The sequence below is a fragment of the Zootoca vivipara genome, chromosome 7 (assembly GCF_965207765.1).
Source record: "Zootoca vivipara chromosome 7, rZooViv2.hap1.1, whole genome shotgun sequence".
In the NCBI taxonomy this organism is placed as follows: domain Eukaryota; kingdom Metazoa; phylum Chordata; class Lepidosauria; order Squamata; family Lacertidae; genus Zootoca; species Zootoca vivipara.
The window spans coordinates 89,189,225-89,211,955 of record NC_142590.1 but is presented as its reverse complement, the minus strand read 5'-3'; the positions used below and the strand labels follow the sequence as shown (position 1 = coordinate 89,211,955).

The following is a 22,731-nucleotide window of genomic DNA, read 5'->3' as shown; positions in this document are numbered from 1 at the left end:
TGGTTAGAGTGTTGGACTACAACCTGGGAGACCAGGGTCCAAGTCCTTACTCAGCCATGAAGCTTGCTGGGAGACCTTGGGCCAGTCACTGCCTCTCAACCTAACCTACCTCACAGGGGGAGAACAATGCGAACCAACTTGAGCTCCTTGGAGGGGAGGTGGGATAGAAATGTAATAAAATGGCATATATTTCTGATCTCTTTTTATTACTTAACCCCACCTCAACCAGGGGCTCATCCTTCTGACGCAGAACAAAATAATGCAAGGGAATCAGATCTTGACATACATTGCAATCTATCTATTTTATATTTTAAAAAATAGTTTGTGGTTTAGCATTCTTCTTCTTCTTCTTTTTTTTATAAAAAAAGACTTCTTTTGGGGTGGGGGTGGGGGGTGGGCTTTTCTTAGGGCCTCTAAAGGTCTCCATTATCCAGCCCTGCCCTGAGGCAGGGTGTGCAGAAGGTGTGCAGCAGGTTACCTGAACGACTTGGCAAAAGGAGCTCACGTCCTTTGCCTCCACCATCGCTGCTCCCCCAACTTTGCTGGGTGAGACTGGTCCAGAGATACAACGGGTGATGTCACAGCAGCCGGGAGAGAAGAGGGGAAGGAGAAAGCAGCAGAGAAATGCCCCCCCCGCCCCGCTCCCCCCACAGGTGTTTCACGCTTTAATCGAAGCCTCTCTTCCCATTCTCCTCTCTCCAACAACAAGCCAGACAGGTCTGCGTTGGAACGAGCTTCTCGTCCGCCCCAGTGGCTGGACCTGCCTTCCCTGGCTCCTGATGACTACCGTAGCAAGAGCAAGTCTGCTCCCCCCCATCCAGCCAGCCAGCTCCCTTCCTCCACTCCCACCACTTAGGTTAGAAACCTCTGAGTGTGTGTGTTGCGCTTCTTGGCATAACCCGCTCCCCCCCCCCCACCTCTCCAAGTTGGATTTTTCTTCCGCATCACATCCAGATCATTGCTGAAGCCTCAGCTCCTCAGAGCCGTGGGGGGGAAAGCAGCCTGCGAGAAAGAGAGGAGAGAGAGGGAGAGAGCTCTCTCTTTTAGGTCGGCTTTGTCTCGCTCAACTCCCTTCCAGGGGACGTCATGCCTGGGCCACGGCGCTGTTGAAAAGCCTTGGGAAGACCACCCATCCCCAAAGACCTGCCTTCCAGGAAAGAAGACGTGTCCCCCGAGGTAAGCGGGAAGGTGTCCTTTGAAGTTAACCTGGTGTTGGGTCCTTTTTTTCTTAGGGTTCGGGGGACCAGACTTGATGCAACAAAACCGTGCACGATGTTTTCTCCCAGATCATTGCTTTTAAGAAAAGCCCCCCTCCCCCTTTCAGCCCTACAGCCTTGCATTCTGCGATCGTTCACCTGCCAGCGTTGCGAGATGCACTTTGAAGGGAAGCTCTCTCTGCAGCAGAAAGCAAGTGCAGGCGATAGATTATTCCCTGCATGCACGGAAAAGGGGGGCGGGTGTCTTGCCGATCTGCAGCCTCTTTCTTTGTGCAAAGGGGCGTGCGGCGGCAGCGGCTGTCTTAAAAAACCCAGCTGCAAGTCCCTACCCTTTGCAAGTCTCTCTGGCAGAACCTCCTTCTTCAAGCGGGTTAGAAAGGCATGATGTGATTAGCACGCATGCAGTGCCTTTGCGGGGATGCTGCATTCCCTCCGCACGCCAAAATAATCTTGCCCCCTGTGTAGCTGTGCCAGAAATCTGGGTTACCGCGATTAACCCTGTGTCGTCTCCTCCCTCCCCACCCTCTCTGCCCCTCCAGAGCTTCACTGCTCCCTCCTTGCTGCATCCAGCATGGACCCCCTTCTCCACATCCAAGCGGAGGATGTCTACTATATGAGGAAGCTGGTCAACGACTCGTCCCTCTGGAACCTCAGCTTGGGCGAGTGGTTCCACAATGGGACAGCAGATGGCTTCCTGCCCATGGGCATCAAGGTCACCATTGTCATCGTCTACTCCATCGTCTGCATCGTGGGGCTGGTGGGGAATTGCTCCGTCATGTATGTCATCATCAGGTAAGCCAAGCATGCAGGTGGGTTAACCCAGGAATGCGCAGCCTGGGCTGTCTTGGATGGAGAGATCATCACTGCTTACCTTTGAGAATCTCTTCTCTGGACTTCGAGAAATGGCAATAAAGGCAAGGGTTTCTCTGAGCATGTGCTAGATTCCTTTCTCTCCCTGTCTTGTGACAGAGAAGGGAGGTTTTTCTAGGACATCGTCGCCATCAACTTGAAGCAGTCACTTTTATGAGGCGTGTGCAGGACTGTTCAGAACCCACCCTGTAGCATCGCCTTGTTCTAATCCTTACACCAACCCTGCAAAGTAGGCCAGCATTATTAACTCCGTATTGCAAATGGGGGCTGGCCGCATGAGAGAAGCGTGGCTTGCTGAAGCCCTCCTCATAAGCAAATGGGTTCTTCATTTATTAGGATGCTTGCCGTGGATTCGAACTGAGGACTTCCTATTTCACAAGTGGCTTACATCTGCAAAACAGGGCAGAAGGTCGAGGCAGGTTGGAGTAACTTTCTGGAAGGCCAATTTGTCTGCATTGGAATGGCTTGGAATGATCTAATGGGGGTGGGGGTGGGGTCCCAACGGTATGGTCATTGTGGGGAGATGGAGTGCTTTGTTTGAACATGGGAAACTCGGGTACCAATCCCTGCTTAGGCATGTGCGTCATAGGCTGGCCCTGGATGAGATAGTGTTATCTCAGGGCTCAACCACACTTCTGCTTGCTCCAGAACCTGCCCCACCAGGAAAACTCCCTGTTTACTGCTGGATCAGAGCAAACATTCACCAGGTTTTCTCTGGATTGATGCTTGCTCTCATTTAATACTAAAGAGTGGGATTTCCGGGGGGTGGGGTGGGGGGGTGGGGACACAGTGGGGCAATGGCAAAACAGCTCGGACTCATGCCTAGAAAGCCCAAGACAAGTGGAAAACTGCTTGGACCCATGTTTTCTAGGCACAGCACACATTGCCATCCATCACTGCTAGAATCATATACAAGAGAATGAACTTGGATTTGCTTTCTTATTCCATGTACACGGCCGCATTTTCAAATATTCTTGTTGCTGTTTTCAGTTATGTATGTTTAAGTCCTATCAACATATGGTCACCCTCATGTAACAGGTTAGTTTTTTCCCCTTAGTAATGATATGTTGCCACAATAGTGCACAGCCCATTACAAAAAAACCTTTAAGAAGAAAATTCTTAAATTAATTCCAGAACTGGAGTTTGCTTCAGGTGTCCATTCCATCATTTCAATTGCATCAAATTTCCATGACCAATGCATTCATAAAACACTGCCAAAAAGGGGACTCTTGATGCAACTATACACACCGTTGCCTCAAAATTCTTGCTGTGGGGTGTTTGATATATATACTGTACAATGATGTCCTGTGCATGGGTAAAACACAGAGCACAAAATGAAACATGATGCAAAGATATATACACAGTCAGTTCAAGACTGGGTTTTTTGTGGGGTGTTGGTGGTTGGTAGTGGGTTTTGTTTTTTTAAAATGTTGGGGACGGGGGAAGCACAAATGAACCGAAGGAAGTGAAAATGCATTCTTTATCTGAGTTTTTTTTAAATCACTGTTTATATGCCACCTGGTATCAATCAATCAGATTTTATTCGACCGTCAGTCAGAAATAAACATCTATCCATACAAAAATTAAAACATCTAAAAGAACTTAAATTTAAACCGACAACAAAAAGTAGGCTGTACATTTAAACCCATGCCAATGCTGTCAATTTTGACTTTACGACGCTTAAGGGCCAGAAAAAGAAATTCGGCCACCAAGGAGGCTGTTGTTCCAGTAAACTTGTTCAGCAGAAACAAAACCTGTCTTTCTCTGGCTACAGGGCTAAGTTGGCCTAGGAGTGGAGCTATGAGTTTTTTTTCTAAGATCTGCATAATGACAAAATCTCTGGGCATATGTACCTTCCCAACAATACCGCCAATTCTAGGACATTTAGCCCAGCAGCTGTGAGGAGTCTACGGTATTCCACGTAGTGGATTTCCGCAAGATAAGGGGCTGGTGTAATCTGAAATATCTGATCCCCCAAGAACATCCCAGGTTTCACAAGGGCAATGTCCTCTTGTCTAGCAATGTCACCCAGTCTTTGGGAGATCACAGCTCTGGCTTGACTAAATGTCATAGACTCCAGGAAAAGATGTGACAATCTGCAGGCCTGCACTTCATTTATGGTCGGCTACCTGATAAAAAAATCGTCTCTGGACAGCTTGCAAACAATAAAACATTACAATTCTAGAAAACCCCAGAACAATAAAATAGGATGCAAATCCAGGGGAAACATTAAATGTAAACATTTTACAGGAAGGCATAAGACGGTATAGAGAAATGCACAGCGTCTTTGAAAGCAAGCACCAGATCTAAATGCCTGTGGGTTTAAAGGTTCACAATATAAAAAGATGCTGAAGATGCCACGAAGACGGTGCCAGGAGAGACTCTTCGGGGAGAGCATCCTATAACTGAGGTGCCACCACTTAGGAGCCCTTTCTTCTGTAGATACCTGCTGTACCTCACTTGGTTGGGAGCCTGGAAAAGGGCCTTTGAAGTTAATCCCAGGATCCAGGCAGGTACATGTGGGAGGAGATGGTCCTCCAGGTCACCTGGTCCCAAGTCATTTAGGGCTTTACTTTGAATTAGGCACAGAAATGTGCTGGACATCAGTGTGTATGTAAATCATAGAATCATAGAACTGAAGAGTTAGAAGGGGACCATGAGGGTGATCTAGTTTGACCTTCTGCAAGACAGGGATCTTTCGCCCAACGTGGGGCTCGAACCCACAACCCTGAGATCAAGAGTCTCATGCTCCGCTGACTGAGCTTTCTCAAGAGAGTTCCGTGGTAAAGCACTGGCTTAGAGATCAGAGCTGGTTGCTGGTTTGCTACTAAGACAAGTTCAAAGTGTTACTGTTAGCATAGAAAATGCATAACCGCTTCAGACAAACTGGTTTGAAGGATCTCCTTAGCTACTCAACCACTTTTATCCATGGAAGTGGCACTGTTTCAGGTGTTACTTTGGAACTCCCTGCTTTTTGAATCAGGCACATGCCCTCATTATCCACTTTTTGGCACCTGCTGAAAAGATTTTTGTTTAGGTAAGCCTAGAAGTTGAGATGAAAACACTTAAAAAATAATAATAAGGCATGTCATCTACACCTTATTTACAGATTTTCCCATTCTATTTTAGGCTAACTGGATTTTCCAGTTCCAATTCACTATTCAGTTTTTCTACACCTTGTGGAATTAGAATTTCATGAATAGGAAAGGAAGCCCCATATGCCCATATAAGAAGAAGTAGGAAGCACGGTCTCTGAGTGGTAGGGCTGCCATAGGTCTAGATTTTTTGGGATGTTTTGAGGTATTCCGGGGGGGGGGGGGGAGCTCATTTTTTTGAAATATATATGGCAACTCTACTGAGAGGTCCTAGGTCACCTGCAAATGGACTCAACCCTAACTTAAGTTCAGTCCACTAGGGCCACAACCATTGGGCAGTTAAGTTATATGATTAAAATAACAGAATCATAGAATTGTAGAGTTGGAAGGGAACTCAAATGCCATTCGGTCAAATTGGCTGCAAGAGAAAAGTGCATTAAAATGCTGGCAGATTTTGGAGAGGATTTTTACCCCTTTCCAATTTCAAACTGATGTGGGGAACTGAATTTAAGATGGAGAAAATGTGAAATTGAAACTGACAGTTCCGTCCATTCCTTCTCATTCTTCTTCTTCTTCTTCTTCTTCTTCTTCTTCTTCTTCTTCTTCTTCTTCTTCTTCTTCTTCTTCTTCTTCTTCTTCTTCTTCTTCCTCTGCTAAGAAGATGTCTATTTTTAATAGCCCAGTCAATCATCCACACAATTCATACTTCTGGAAAGTAATTAAATGGAAGCACCCAGGGAGTCGTGATCCCTGTTCACTACCTGTTAATCTTCCTTTGGTAGCAGGTAGCAGTCTCATCATTGAGCCTCCTGGGGGTTCTTAAAAAAAAACCCTGAGACTTGTCTGTAGTTATGCACTGTGGGGGGTTATATTCTCCAAGAACCTTACATGCTTTCTTAAACTAAGAGGGTAAATTTCAGATGTGTGTATGAGCGCATGCTTGTGCATTTCATCTCCAAATCAACCTGTTCACCCATTCGTCTGCATTTCCAAATCTGCTGGCTTCATTCTCCTCTCCCTGCCTTCCATTTAATATCCTTATTTGGGAGTAGCAATAAAAGCAGCCACCCGGCTGATGAATGCTCCTGCTGAGAAGCACCGCTCAAAATTATTCTGCAATGACGTGCTGGGTAGCTGTGTGTGATTGTTTGCGCGACATGCCTTTCTCAGCCCTGTGTGCATTTCAAATCAAACGGAATGCATTCGTGAAAGGTTTTCTCGCTTCACCCTCAGTGGAGATACTTTGGCTCACGTACTCCTGGTCCGACTTAAAGCACACCCGACTGAAAAGCAATAGGGGTAGCTTTAAATATCCAATGAGGGTCTCTCTAAGGTTTCTTCAGAGAACAGCAGTACAGTGGTGCCTCGCAAGACGAATTTAATTCGTTCCGCGAGTCAATTCGTTTTGCGAAAAATTTGTCTTGCGAATCACGGTTTCCCATAGGAATGCATTGAAATTTCTTTTCTTTTTTGCCCATAGGAAAGCATTAATTAAATTTCAATGCATTCCTATGGGAAACCGAGATTCACAAGATGAATTTGTCGCAAAACGAATTTGTCTTGCGAGTCACCATCAGATTGCAAGACGCATTCGTCTTGCGAAAAATTCGTCTTGCAGGGCATTCGTCTTGCGAGGTACCACTGTATCACCAAGGCTTATTGGACCTCTGTGCTGACCCTCCCCACGAATTTCCCTCAATTTGCCAGGGCAAAGAAGAGAGACTGAAGCAGGGAGGATTGAAAAAGAGAGCAACGAGCCCCATCTTTAGAGCCTGGGTGCACTGGGAAGTGTGAGAAATGGAGTTTCCCATGCCTCCCAACAGAAGCGGATTTAGGGCAGCATGACTGGATTTGTCACACTGGTCTTTAGGGGCGCTGCAGGGTGTTGTAACTGTGACATAGTGTCAGGGGACCACTAGGGGTCAGCAGGGAGCCCAGAGGGATGGTGCAAGCGCTCCAAGACGCTGCTGCTTCAGAGCATCGCCCCGAAGGTGGTTTTGAGGCTCTCGCAGGGGAGGAGAGCTCAGGGGATGCTGACGGCTCACAGGAGCAGTGGGGAAGGTTGTAAGTGTCGGACCTGAGTGCTGTGGAGGGAGAAGTGTCAGAGACCAGAGAACGTGCTCAACAGTTGAGCAGTTCGGGGGGGGGGAGGGAAAGTCCCCCTCACCCCAGAAATGCAGGGGGGACAAACGCTGCGACCAAAAGCAGAAGCTGAGGGCTCCCAAGTTCCTTTGTTGGCGCCAATCTAGATGCGCACCACTTCCGGATTCTGACTCTGATTAGACGGTCATGGTCATTATCACTCTGTCTTGTACATATGTATATAAATAAACTGTAAAAAACCAGTTACGGAGTTTGAAGCATGTTACTCATGAGAAGGCAACACAGCGCCCTTACACATAGTGAATTGAATTGAATGGAAGACGAGTGATCAAATTCTGGTCAGGGTGCCACTGAAATTTGAAAGGCCAAAGTCCTGCCCTGTTCCCAACCCTTTCATTGCAACATTCATTCATTTATTTTTTGCCTGCCCTTCACCCCAAGGTGGATTACAACATTAGGACGCAATACAGTGGTACCTTGGTTCTCAAATGCCTTGATACTCAAACAACTTGGAACCTAAACACTGCAAACCCAGAAGTAACTGTTCCAGTTTGCGAACTTTTCCGGAAGCCGAACATGCTCTGTTTTGAGTGTTACGCTTCTGATTTGAGTGCCACACTTCCATTTTGAGTACCACACTTCTGTTTTGAGTGTTATGCTGAGGTCTATCTGTTTTTGCTATTTACTTTGCGGGGTTTTTTTGCGGGTTTTTTGTTTCATTTTTGTGACTGTGTGGAACCCAGTTCAGCTGCTGATTGATTGTGTGACAGCAGTACATTGTTTATTGCTTTCATTTTATGGATCAATGTTCTCGTTAGATAGTAAAATTCATGTTAAATTACTGGAATGGATTAATCCCTTTTGCATTACTTTCTATGGGAAAGAGCGCCTTGGTTTTGGAACGTTTTGGTTTTGGAACGCTTTGGTTTTGGAACGGACTTCTGGAACAGTTTAAGTTTGAGAACCAAGGTACCACTGTATTAAAGCAGTTAAAAACCACATGACAATCACAAAAGCAGGGTGGGTCCTATATATATATATATATATATATATATATATATATATATATATATCTACCCCCACTGGTGTATCTCACTGAAATCTCACCAGAACCACTGTCTCCACTGCTTCATGACCCAGGCAAGGGAGGCGTCCTTGGGGATGGACCTTTCCATTTCATCTCAGGTGGCAAAATGGGACCTGCTGCACCTGGTGTGGGGTTTCTGGTCTACAAAGTATTTAGTGTAATCATAGTTACATGTAGGTAGCTGTGTTGGTCTGCCATAGTCGAAACAAAATAAAAAAATTTTTTTCCAGTAGCACCTTAGAGACCAACTAAGTTTGTCATTGGTATGAGCTTTCGTGTATCTGAAGAAGTGTGCATGCACACAAAAGTTCATACCAATGACAAACTTAGTTGGTCTCTAAGGTGCTACTTTTATATGCCTGTTGTCTTTGTCCATGGAATTTTCTTGGCAGGGATACTGGAGTGGCTTGCCAGTTCCTTCTCCAGGTGGATCACATTTAGTCAAAACTCTCCACTATGACCTGTCCATCTTGGGTGGCCCTGCATGGCATAGCTCATAGCTTCTCTGAGTTATTCAAGCCCCTTCGCCACGACAAGGCATTGATCCATGAAGGGCACTGGAAGGACAGATCATGAAGCTGAGGCTCCAATACTTTGGCCACCTCATGAGAAGAGAAGAATCATTGGAAAAGACCCTGATGTTGGGAAAGATTGAGGGCACTAGAAGAAGGGGGTGACAGAGGACGAGATGGTTGGACAGTATTATTGAAGCTATGAACATGAGTTTGACCAAACTGCGGGAGGCAGTGCAAGACAGGAGTGACTGGCGTGCTCTGGTCCATGGGGTCACAAAGAGTCGGACACGACTAAACGACTAAACAACAACAACAACAAGGTGCTACTGGAAGGAATTTTTTTAATACGGTAGTGCAATCATGATTGTGTTCATGCCCCACCAAGGCAGCAGAGAACACTGGGCCATGGCCTTGTTCCTCTTTAGGAAGAATTGTTTTCTTGCCTCCTTATTAACTGACCTCTAAGGAAAACAGGCAGCAGAGGAGGGAAGTGAGCAGCAGGAAAACAGAGACAAATGAAGTTAATATTCTTCCAATAATCTGATCTCTAATGATGACCAAAAAGAAATTGGCTGCATATAGGAGGGATAAAATTAAATTAGATTTGAGTGCAAGGCAAGGCAGGTACATTATCAGAAGCCCATCAAAGTGCTCCCATGCTTTTCATTTTTCTCTGCATCTCAGTCCTTGTGCACAGACACATAGTTGCAACAGGCAAGTGGAGCAAGTCAAATGCAAATGTAATTAGCATTGAGTCAATGTCTTCGTGCAGAGTAATCAAAAGCCATGCTATATATAGGAGTATCGACAGGGCAGTGAAACATACATCCACAAGACAGGGAAGAGGCAAACTCCTTCTGCAAAAGATGTCCAACGGTGGATTCAGGTGGGAACACCAGATTTAGGGTGGTACGGGCAGTTCCCCCACACAGGGTGCAGAGCCAAGGGGGTGCAAAATTGAACAGATCAATTATCAAACACACAACATGTGTTGGCACATTCTTTATGCAGCCTAAGTAGATTATTCTAACCAGTGCTTTTTTTCCTTTAAAAAATGTTTAGGGGTACTCTCATTTTGACTCAAGAAAATCACAATTTTATAGTTCAAATTGGAAAAAAATAAATACAGTAAATGGACAAAAGCAAAGATTCACAAAATGTTTAAGGGTCTGTGTACCCCTGCATCCCTCCAGAAAGAAGTACTGCTTCTAACAATATCCTTTCACATTCTCTATTCAGTTTTTACATCTCTTCACATGTAGGGTAGCTATCAAAGCATATACCATAATTTCTACTACATGAGCCACATTTGTTGTTGTTGGTGGTGGTGTTATGTATTTTTTTGTTTCTATACTGTAAAGCACCCTGTGATCTTCAGATGAAGGGCTGTATATACATTGAATAAAAATAATAAAACTACTCACCAATTGTCCTAAAACTTCACAATCTCCTTCACCACCAGGGTAAAAAAAATAAATCCTTCCATCCTGCTTTTCAATTAAGAGACAGCTGCCTAACGACACCCAAACCGATGTTGAGACATGGTCAAACCATTTAGCTCTGGGAGGCATTACAGGTCAGCCTATTCAGCTTTCAAATATGTGTTGACGGCTGGTGATAAAGCGAGAGAATCCTAGATCAGCTTGCCCATATCTGGACGGACTGGTGCAAAAGCCTCGCTTGTTTATTTAGATCAAGCACAGAGACAACATGTTCTGCAATGAACGGTGCATCTAAAGAATATTAGAAGCAAGCGAGCCAATGCTAATTGGCATACTTTAGTTGCATGTAATCAACACAATTTGCCTATCAATTACATGGATAGGGTGCATAGCTGCCAAGTTTTCCCTTTTCTCGCGAGGAAGCCTATTCAGCATAAGGGAAAATCCCTTTAAAAAAGGGATAACTTGGCAGCTATGATAGGGTGACAGATGCTGGATAAAGTTGGAGTTCTCAGTTCTTGGCCTCTGGGAATTTGCTGCAACAAGATTCAGTACTGGTGCAGTGATTCTCATTTTTTCATTTTTTCATTTTGCTGTCTGGCCACAGGGCTTACATGCAAAAGAAGATGCAGAAGATGGCTTTTCAGCAGGTGCAGGCTGTTATGCAAGCAACACCTGGTGAAATCCCTAATGCTGTCCTTTTCACACCTACTCTGGTTTCGTGTCACACTGACACAGAGGCTATGCAAATGTCAGGATAATCAAGGATAATTATGCATCCTCATCATTAAGAGAGCGGGGTGGGGGGGAGTTCAAGTGCATGGCCAGTGAGCCATGCCGATGGGCCACCCCGGCATCCAGCCACTTTCTGCTGCGGGCAGGCAGTCTGTGTGCCTGCTCACCTGGCAGCGGTGATGTGGTAGTTTGGCAATACCACTGATTCAAGCATGCCTGACCTTACTGGCCCAACTGCTTCAAATATGCTGGACCTCATATACAGGGCTGGTGTAATTCGGAACCTAGGGATCCATTAGGAACATGGGGTACACCTAGCTCAGTTGTCAAGGAGCTGTCAGGCAAGCATAGGCCATCTACAGGGCAGGAAAACATGAGGAACAAAATACAATTAGCTTCTATTCACAGAAAGTAACGACACAGAAGAGTTCCTCTGGCTCATCTCATTCAACTGGAGACATTGCTGAGATTGACCACTGGGCATGCCTTTCCCTTCTAGGTTCTCACTCTGGATCTGCTGGGTAGCAAACTCCTCTCTGAGTCTGCACTCACACTGTGACTCTTTGCCTCTACACCTGTCCTGGAAGGGCCTCCTTCATCTGACCCAACTCGATCACTCAACCCCCCCCCCCTGCTTCTAGCACAGTGATGGCGAACCTATGACACGCATGTCAGCACTGACACGCATAGCCATTTTTGGTGACACGCGGCCGCATGCCAAGACCTCACTTCTGGCCACTGGCGGAATGCCGCTGGCCCAACCCGAGCCCACCTCCCAAGCAGCAGACCCATTGGAAGAAGGCCTGAGTCCAGAGTCCCACTGGGAAAGACCTCTGGGTTTTGCCTTATTTTTTCCATTTTAAAATATTTTTTAATTTTATTTTTAAAAAACTTTAATGATTTTTCCCCTCTCCTTTTTCCTTTTTCTAAAGGGGAAACAATTATACATTTTTGTTATTTAAACTATAAATATCGCAAAATTATGGTTTTTTTCTCGAAGTGACACACCACCCGAGTTATGCTTGTTTTTTTTGGTGAATTTTGACACATCAAGCTCAAAAGGTTGCCCATCACTGTTCTAGCACCTCCCAGCTCATCCCTTCCCCATATTGCTCCCCAGTGTCCCATTGTCAGGAATGAGCCAGCTCCAAGCGAAGGTTTGCAGCCAAATGCAGAAAGCAGCCAACTGCAGAAAGCAGGGGAGAGCCAGCAGCTGCAGACTTTGGCTCTTCCCGACCTTGATGGGCAGGCTGATAAGGCAGTAGTTGAGAGCAGGATAGAACACAGCCAAAGCTCACAGGAAGCACAAATAGGCACAAATAGACTCAGCCTTTCAGAACAGGAAGAGGTTGGAGCTGACCCACTAAGTCTGAAGAGTTGGTGAATGGGAGGGCTGCTAAATAGGAAGCAAAACAAGAGACGTAAGAGTCATGAGTTTAATATCTTCTGTGAATGCCAGAAGGAGTCTTCAGAAGAGTCATCTTGAGTAATGATGCCGGAGGCTTTGTCAAAGCCATCTGGAGTTATCTGCTTGTTTTTGCAATAAATCCACCTTTTTATTTACCTCCACTTACTGTAATATGAAGCTGGGAACCTGGACCCCTGACACCCACCACCACGACCCGAGGTCTAGGTCATCGTCTTCTGTGTCACCCGTGGGGGGCTCTTGGGCAGGCCTTACCCAGTACTCTTCCTCAACTAGCCAGTCCCTAACATCAGTATTGCCTACCCTGATTGGCAGAAGCTCTCCAGGGTTTCAGCCAGAGGTTGTTCCTCACAGTGCCGGGGATTGAACCTGGGACCTGCTGCATGCAAAGCAGATGCTGCGCCACTGAGCTATGGCTTCCTCCCAAATCAAAATGGCAAAGCCAGCTAGTTTAGGCATGGAGCCCACAGCTCCAGTCCCTGCTGGCTGTTGCTTTAGCAGCAGCAATGGGACCCAATGGTGGAGGATTTGGTTCTGGCAGCAGGGGGGGCCCTTCCCGCAGTGTCCGCACGTCATGCGATGGCGGCAGACCTGCAGTGGTGACTCAGCCCAGTTGGCTCAACCCTGCCGCACGAAATCTTCTTAATTGGAGTTGCTGGTGATTGGATTTGGAAGCTTCTACGTGCAAGACATGTCCTCTCTCACTGAGCTATATACATGCTCTTTTCTCTGGACCAACACATCTACCGAGTGAGTTTCTTGCCTGATGACTCATGCAGTCCTCTGTGCTTAAATATATGGATGCAGTGATTGGCTCTTATTCTGGAGTCAATGAACCCTTTCCCTACACACACACACACACACACACACACACACACGGAAATATTTTTAGCTGTTTTCCCCAACAATGGTAAAGATTCACTTAATAATAGTAAATAACTGGCTGTATTATTTTAGCAACGTGCACACCTAGATTCACCTGGTAGTTGCACGCATAAAGCGCCATCAGGAAGCTGAAGAGGAACAAGAGCATTTGTGATCATAGAGGGGATAGTGTGATCTTGAAACCCCTGCTTCTTAAAATAAATAAATAAATCTTTAAATCCTGAAACGTGAAAGACTTTTTCATGGTATCGTCAAACAATGGCAAATTAGCACAGTTGTGGAGAATACATAAAAGGAAAGTATAATATTTTTAAATCAGGACATGGTTAAGTACAATTATTTAATTGTACTGTACATTGAAATGGAAAATGGCTCTGTATGTGTGAAAGGAACATGGAAATGTCCACTGGAGCTAAGTAAGATCTCTCTGGGTGTCTAATAGGTTGATAATGAACTGAGAACGTATCTCTGCTGCTCTCCCAACCCATCCTAGTTGGAATCTGTTTGCAACAATCTGAAACAGATTTTGCTTCCAACATTCCTAATTGTGGAGGCTGTTGGATTTAAAAGGCGACGGGAGCTTAGCAAATTACTCTCCAGGTGGTGCAGTGGGTCAGCGCATCTGGCTGTTAACCAAAAGGTTGGCAGTTCGAAGCCTTGGGGGGCAGGATTCCTGCATTGCAGGGGGTTGGACTAGATGTCTCTTGGGGTCTCTTCCAACTCTACACTTCTATGATTCTATGTATTGAATAATGCAATGATTTTACAATTCCTTGAAACAAGATGTTTTTTTTAAGTAGAGTTTTAAAATGTCGCACTGAAGACCAGGCCCGTACATCTGTTCATTTTTGCACTTTCTTGCACTAGGTTCACCAAGATGAAGACGGCGACCAACATCTACATCTTTAACCTGGCCCTGGCTGATACCTTGTGCCTGATCACGTTGCCTTTCCAAGGCACCGATACCTTCCTAGGTTCCTGGCCGTTTGGAAATGCTCTCTGCAAGATTGCCATCTCCATTGACTACTACAACATGTTCACCAGTACCTTCACGCTGACGATGATGAGCGTAGACCGATATATTGCCATCTGCCACCCCATCAAGGCCCTGGATATCCGCACACCCCACAAGGCTAAAGTCGTCAATGTCTGCATCTGGGCTTTGGCCTCCGTCTTTGGCATTCCCGTAATGGTGATGGGATCGACCGAGAACGAAAACGATGGTGAGTGAAATGAAATATGTTAAGAATGCAAGATGGCTTGTCTATTTTAGAAGGTAATTATTAAAATCTATGGGGTGGCGGGTGGTGCTGTGGTCTAAACCACTGAGCCTCTTGAGCTTGCCGATCGGAAGGTCGGCAGTTCGAATCCCCGTGACGGGGTGAGCTCCCCGTTGCTCGGTCCCAGCTCCTGCCAACCTAGCAGTTCGAAAGCATGCCAAAATGTGCAAGTAGATAAATAGGTACTGCTGTGGCAGGAAGGTAAGTGGCGTTTCTGTGCGCTGCTCTGGCTTCGGTGTTCCTTTGCGCCAGAAGTGGCTTAGTCATACTGGCCACATGACACGGAAACCTGTCTGTGGACAAATGCCTGCTCCCTTGGCCTGTAAAGCGAGATGAGCACCGCAACCCCAGAGTCGTCTGCGACTGGACTTAACTGTCAGGGGTCCTTTACCTTTTTATTAAAATCTATAAACTTACTTCTTCATTCAGGCTGCAACCTAAATGCCACTTTCCCCAGGAGTAAGTCTCATTGGATTCAAGGGGACTTACGCATGAGTAGACATGGCTAGTATTGCACTAGTAGCAAATGCGTTGGATTCAATCCAACTTTGGTTCATCCATTTCAACAGCTCTACTCTGAGTAAAATGCAGTTGAATACTCCCCAGTGTTTTCCTAAAATGCATAACTGCCACATGGACCTTTAACTTGTGCCAGCCTTTGCCAGCCTGGTAAAAAATATGGATCCAACATGCAGCAGGTTTGAAAAAGGTTCATTTTCATGTTAGGGGTCATTAGGAAATGGAAGGTGGTACACACCACTCAATATTGGGCTGGGAAAAAAGACTAGAACATCATTTCCAGATGATCTGGACTGCAATACCCATCATCCTTGACCATTGGCTGATGGTAACTAAAATCCAGAACATGGAGCAATGGATTCAAACTACAAGAAAGAAGATTCCACCTAAACATTAGGAAGAACTTCCTAACAGTAAGAGCTGTTCGGCAGTGGAATTTGCTACCAAGGAGTGTGGTGGAGTCTCCTTCTTTGGAGGTCTTTAAGCAGAGGCTTGACAGGCATATGTTAAGAATGCTTTGATGGTGTTTCCTGCTCAGCAGGGGGTTGGACTGGATGGCCCTTGTGGTCTCTTCCAACTCTATGATTCTACATCCAGAAGGCACCAAATAGCCAAAAACTGTTGACAGCAAGGCCTTAAGCCATGGTTCAAAAACTAATTCTCATGACCTGGATACTCCTTAATTTATTGGTGATTGAGCCAAATGAATGACTTCCTACCCAAAGAATGAGAAATCTACCAGAAATAATAGAAGATGGTGCACTTGTAGGGATATTGGTCCTTTCTGGAGTGCTTTAAAGATGAGAAAGTCACAAGAAAGGACATTTCTTTCTTTCTTTCTTTCATTGTTTCCCCAACCTTCTGTGACTATCAGCTTTGCTTTTCAGAGCATACAAACAATTCAAATTCATCTATCTGTAGATAAATATTACTTTGTTGTAAGATGGCTCTGATGGGGTTGGTTGGTAAACTTAGGTGCAGCAATATATTTTTGTAGTGATTCACTGTGTAGAATCAGCTGCCGGCAATATATATATATACCACTCATTATAGACCAGGCATCCCCAAACTTCGGCCCTCCAGATGTTTTTGGACTACAATTCCCATCTTCCCTGACCACTGGTCCTGTTAGCTAGGGATCATGGGAGTTGTAGGCCAAAACATCTGGAGGACCAAAGTTTGGGGATGCCTATTATAGACCTACACACACATATTCAACAAGGCAAAATGCCCCCATCCAATTTTGCAATGCATATCAGTCAAAAGGTGTGTGTTTGTGTGCATTTGGATCAAAATCCCCCCTCTGCCATTTTGCAATCTTCAAAAGTGTGTGTGATGGTAGTGGGGCGTTTGGGCAAATTTTTGAGGGGTTGGGCCAAGAGGTTAGCACCGAGGAAGTGAAACTGACTGGTGAAAGAGGAGTTTTATCCAGGAACCAGCAAGGCCAACTCCTGCCACCCCACTGCCATACATAAATATCGTGCCCTTGATCTAAGGGGCATTTGGGGAAAATAAAAATCTCAGCTGCCAGATTTGGCAAGAGTCCTGGCACAACTGCAAATCATGGAATGAAAGCAGCATCAGGTAAACTTGGGGGAAGCCTTGCCACCCTCCAATTTTTCAAGCTGAAATGTCTTAGCAGAGAACTTTCACAGTCTACACTTGGGCAAAAAAAATGAAAGGCACAAATAAAGGATGGCTTGAGAGCAGTACATGTGAAAAGGATCTAGGAGTCTTGGTAGACCACAAAGTTGACATGAGTCAGCAGTGTGATGCAGCAGCTAAAAAAGCCAATGCAATTCTGGGCTGCATCAATAGGAGTATAGCATCTAGATCTAGGGAAGTAATAGTACCACTGTATTCTGCTCTGGTCAGACCTCACCTGGAGTACTGTGTCCAGTTCTGGGCACCACAGTTCAAGAAGGATACTGACAAGCTGGAACATGTCCAGAAGAGGGCAACCAAAATGGTCAAAGGCCTGGAAATGATGCCTTATGAGGAACGGCTTAGGGAGCTGGGTATGTTTAGCCTGGAGAAGAGAAGGTTAAGGGGTGATATGATAGCTATGTTCAAATATATAAAAGGATGTCATATAGAGGAGGGAGAAAGGTTGTTTTCTGCTGCTCCAGAGAAGCGGACATGGAGCAATGGATTCAAACTACAAGAAAGAAGATTCCACCTAAACATTAGGAAGAACTTCCTGACAGTAAGAGCTGTTCGGCAGTGGAATTTGCTACCAAGGAGTGTGGTGGAGTCTCCTTCTTTGGAGGTCTTTAAGCAGAGGCTTGACAGGCATATGTCAAGAATGCTTTGATGGTGTTTCCTGCTCTGCAGGGGGTTGGACTGGATGGCCCTTGTGATCTCTTCCAACTCTATGATTCTATGATTCCAATGCCATCAATCAGTGTTAGGGTTTTTGCTTGTTTTTTGTTTGTGTCAATTGAATTTTGGATCATTTCCCCACTGTATAATTAATTTTGTATTTTGTTCTAAATGGCGATGCTTAAAAGCAATGCCTAACAGGCTGGAAGGGAAAGGTCAGGAAAGACTTTGAGTGTCTAGGGGTGAGCAACAAACACCCGCTCATCTAGGATGGTATGGACGAATCTGCCAATTTCATTTTCTCTCAGTTTATCATTTTCCATTTCAGCTTACATTTAGGGTGAGTTATCATGAAAATTCACCAGCATTTTCATGTGAATTTCTGTGGATATACACGTTTTTTGCAAACACGTTTCCCTAGAAAGCATTTTCCTTCGTATTTTCCATCAATATAGGCACATTTCAGTTCATGTTATTCAGCTGGAGAACTGAATCCCATTATTCCAAAAAAAGTGCTAATTTTGAAAGATAAATGTGTTTCAGCTCATGTGTTTGTTTCGGGAACTGCTAAATAGGGAGCTTGGCATCAAAATGCAAACCAAACTGAATTCCTCCCCCACCTGGCACATTCATCTCCACTTCCCAGGTGCATTCCCATATATCAGCCTCCTCCAACCTGGTCCCTTCCAGATGTTTTGGACTACAACTCCCATCGTCTCCAGCCAGAGCAGCTGACTGGGACTGTTGGGACCTGTAGTCCTGAAATTCTGGAGGGCATCAGGTTGGGGAAGGCTGCCCCACACCTTGGGGGGGGCATTTTGCTTGGAGATGGTAAAAATCCATTCCAGCTTTGCTTCAGATGCGTGGAGCTGGAATCATTCTTTAAATGCAGCAGTGGAAGTCTCTATGCAAAGCACGGCATCTTCAGAAGAACCCTGGAGCAGAGCGCCATGAAGTTATTAGTCCACCTGTCAGCAAATTTAGCAAAGAGACGCAACTCCAACCCAGCCAGCCAGCACCCCCCCCTCCCAATTCTGGGCATGACAACAAGTTACAAAACCAAAATGATCTTCCGGGCTCACTAGTCAGACGCGAGGGGCTCATGTTTCCTTTCCTGACTGCTTGCCAAGTGTGAAATAACTCTGAGTAATCTTGAGCTTACATGGGCTTGGCCGGGGTTTTAATGCCACCCATGACATATCGCTTGAGCTCCCAGAACAATCTGGGGAATTAAGGTGGAAGGGAAGACTTGTTCAAGTGCTTATGAAGCCCCAAACATCAGATGTTCCACTTGCCTGTGGATTAGTCCTCTTGCTGCTTGTCAGCTAAATTTCATCCCTGTGTGTGCCTGTGTGTCTACCTAGCTCCCTCAAAATTATTGATAACATTCATATCCTTCCACAGACATCTGAAGGCAGTCCTGTATCAGGATGATTTTAATGTGCGGTGTTCAATTGTGTTGTTGTTGTTGTTGTTGTTGTTGTTGTTGCGCTTTTGTATACTGTACTATGTTGGAAGCTGCCCAGAGTAACTGGGGCAACCCAGTCGGAATTATTATTATTATATTATTATTATTATTATATTGTTGTTATTATTATTATTATTATTATTATTATTATTATTATTATTATTATATCCCAGCACTCCTCCATGGAGCTCAGGGTGGAATATGTAGCTTTCTTTCCCTCGCCCCTTTTGTTCTCTCAACAACCCTGCAAAGTAAGTTAAAGTGAGAGAAAGTGACTGGCCAAGAATCACTACAACACAGTGATTATCCATTGTCTTTTACAGCAAATGTTCCAGATTTGGTGGATGTCAGCCATATCATGGGACTGTTGAGAGTCACAAGGGGTTGGGGGAAGACAATAGTTCAAAGGAAGAGCTTCTGCTTTGCATGCAGAAGGTCCCCGTTTCAATCCCTGGCATCTTCAGGTAGGACTGGAAGAGACTCCTGCCTGAACCCCTGGAGAACGGTCACCAGTCGGTGTGAGGAATACTGAGCTAGATGGACCAATGGCTTAACTTGGTATAAGGCAACTTCAAGTGAGAGCTGGGGATTTTCAACACTGGTCTCCTAGGCCCTGGTCCAGCACTCTAACCATTATACAACACTGGCTGTCAGGCATTAGAATAATAGAACTGTAGAGTTGGAAGGTACGCCAAGGGTCATCTAGTCCAACCCCCTGCAATGCAGGGATCTCAGCCAAAGCATCTGTGACAGATGCCCATCCAAGCTCTGCTTAAAAACCTCCAAGGAAGGAGAGTCCATTACCTTCTTAGGGAGTCCGTTTCACTGTTGAATAGCTCTTCCTGTCAGAAAGTTCTGCCTGATGTTTAGTCAGAATCTCCTTCCTGACTAAATCTATTGATTTGGGTGAGTTTTCCAGAGCAGGAGGAAACAAGCTTTCTCCATCTTCCATGTGACAGCCCTTGAGATATTTGAAGATGGCTATCATATCTCCTCTCAGTCTCCTAATTTCTAGGCCAAACATACCCAACTCCTTCAACCATTCCTCATAAGGCTTGATCATCTTGGTCACCCTCCTCTGCACACATTCTAGCTTGTCAATATCCTTCTTAAATTGTGGTGTCCAAAAAATGGCCGCAGGACTCCATGTGTGGTTTGACCAAGGCAGAAGAGAGAAGTAATATTATTTTCCCTTGATCTAGACAGACATCCTCACCCTGAAAGCTGAGACCCCAAAGAATTATTAGTAGATCTTTACACTCAGATGGTATCACTGCTGATTGTAATACTCTTCCACCCCAAGATTATAAATGCCCCTATTGCCACAGTGAGTTTGAATCTCTCTCCCTATAACAATTTTTCTTTTCATGGCCAAACCCTTTCTTTCCTTTTTTGCCTCTGCAGAGATCGACTGCCTGATCAGACTCCCCGAACCTGTGAATTACTGGGACCCAATATTTGGGATCTGCATATTCCTCTTCTCCTTTATGATCCCCGTCATGGTTATCACCATTTGCTACAGCCTCATGATCAGGCGCCTGAAGAACGTCCGTGTTCTCTCCGGATCAAAGGAGAAGGACAGGAACCTCCGCCGCATTGCTCGGCTGGTCCTGGTGGTGGTGGCCGTTTTCATCATCTGCTGGACCCCCGTCCACATCTTCGTCCTGGTCCGGTGCCTTGGGGCCAAGGCTGACAACGAGTTCAAGCTGGCCATCTTGTACTTTTGCACCGCCCTGGGCTACACCAACAGCTGCCTGAACCCGGTGCTCTACGCTTTCTTGGACGAGAACTTTAAGACCTGCTTCAAGAAGTTCTGCTTCCCGTCTGCCTTCAGAAAGGAGTTGCAGATGTCCAACCGCATGTGCAGTATTGCCAAGGATGTGGCTTATGCCTGCAAGAACTCAGATGGGACTAACAATCCAGCATGACTAGGCGTGGAAATCCCCATGGTACCTGTCAGCCAGCAAAGCCCGACGACCCCCACGTCGGAGTTGACTCAGATAACAGCTCTTTGAAGTACAAGTGTTTTGGCCCACAAGCAGCCAGGAGGAAGAACGTATGAGAGCATCAATTTCACCATGATACAGAAAAGTGACCTCAGATTGACACTTTTCTTTCTCTCTCAAGGCTGCATTTGGTTATGCCTCTTGGATTCTGTAAGGCTACAGGTCCTGTAGACTTCGCTTGCTTTGCACGCACGCACGCACAGAGAGAGAGAGAGACAATTTGTTTTGAAACAAAGGAGGCAATGCCCAACGTGGGCAAGGAACATTTCATCACTATGTACAGCTTGAGTGACTTCAACAGATCATAAGGCAGGCAGGGAATCGATTGAGAAAGCATAGCCTGGGGATTTCCTATGTGCTCTAAAAATCAAGCTTCATTGGAGCTACAGCCCAGAAGGGCGTTGAGAGGGAAAAATTTCCCCAAAATGTTCATGAGAACATGATGGCACCATTCATTTCTGCCTCGAGCAAGGGAGATCCAGAAGGATCTCTTCATGCAACTTTCAATGGATGGGTGCATGGGTACATGATAAAGACCTACTTGGCGTTGGAGAATGCAATCTCTTTCGCGTTGTTGTGTTTTTTAAAAAGTGCACCCTCACTTCATCTGCAAAATCTCTCTAGTGAGCAACCCGAGAGGAGGCTGCGATGATAAATATTAATCACTTTGATTAATGTACCCGGGAAGGTTTTTTCGCAATGCAGCAGCAGCAGCAGCAGCAGCCACCGACGGGCATGGCTAGAATGAAATCAAGGGACATCATTGAGATGCAAAGCATCCGTTCGAGCAGTGACGACGGAAGGGATGAAAAATGAAGAGATGAGCTCACTCCCTCCCCCTCCTCCCGCCTGCTCCATGTACTCCCTGTACAATAAACTGCACCAGCTGCTGTGCTTATGCCTATCGAGTACCTAAGGACAAGCATACAGCCGAGGGCTGCTTAAATCTAATTATCCTTTCATATTGCAATGTGGATTCCAGGCAGGTTTCCTGGTGGAAACCTGAGATGAAGCATTTAGTCAATTAAAGCAATTCAAGTGTCTTAATGTGGAAAGAACAAATGTTTCAGGTTCATTATGGGCATGAAACAGGGAATCCAAAGTGGTGCGTTGTTGACTCATAGGAACTCATGGCGATCGCTGTCTTGGTGGATCACAGCCAAGTAACTGTTGGGTGGCTTGGAAAACCAGATCAAGGCTATCAATGGATACTAGCTATGATGGCTGCATTGCCAGTAGAAGAGGCAGCATGCCTCAAGCTAACAGTCGTAGGGATCGCAAGAGGGAGAGTGTCATTGCATCTGTGGCCTGATTGTGGACTTCCCATAGGCTTCTAGTTGGCCACTGTGGGAAAAGAATATTGGATCTGATCCATAATGCTGCTCTAATTCCCCCTCTCCCAGTAGATGGCTGGTGGTGGACTTGCCCAGTAATTAATTTCTAGTTTTTTGGTATTCAGAGACATAATGGGTGGTTGATCAACCAGGTTTTACACTGAGTAGATCTATTGAAATTAATGGACCTAATTTAGTCATGTTCGTTCATTTCAACTGGGTGTACTCTGAGTAATTGCCAAGGCTGAATACCACCCTAGAGGTTCCCAAGAGGTTCCACCCATGCAAATATCTCAATGGCTTCCTATTAGAAAAAGGACCCATTTTGCAAAAGGAACGGTGAGGGAGGGAGTTTGCTTTGCCCCTGAAATGCTCAGGGAACAAAGAGCCACAAACGTCCTGCAGATATATATTGATTTAGCATTTG

General features: G+C 45.5%; 1 protein-coding gene across 1 annotated transcript; it reads left to right on the top strand.

Moving 5' to 3' along the window:
* Positions 1–993: 993 nt before the first annotated feature.
* On the top strand, positions 994–22,022 carry OPRL1 (opioid related nociceptin receptor 1). Its single transcript, XM_035122652.3, has 4 exons — positions 994–1,176; positions 1,757–2,009; positions 14,243–14,598; positions 20,369–22,022. The coding sequence occupies exons 2-4, from the start codon at positions 1,789–1,791 to the stop codon at positions 20,890–20,892; spliced, it is 1,101 nt and encodes a 366-aa protein (XP_034978543.1). The 5' UTR covers positions 994–1,176; positions 1,757–1,788; the 3' UTR covers positions 20,893–22,022.
* Positions 22,023–22,731: the final 709 nt, after the last annotated feature.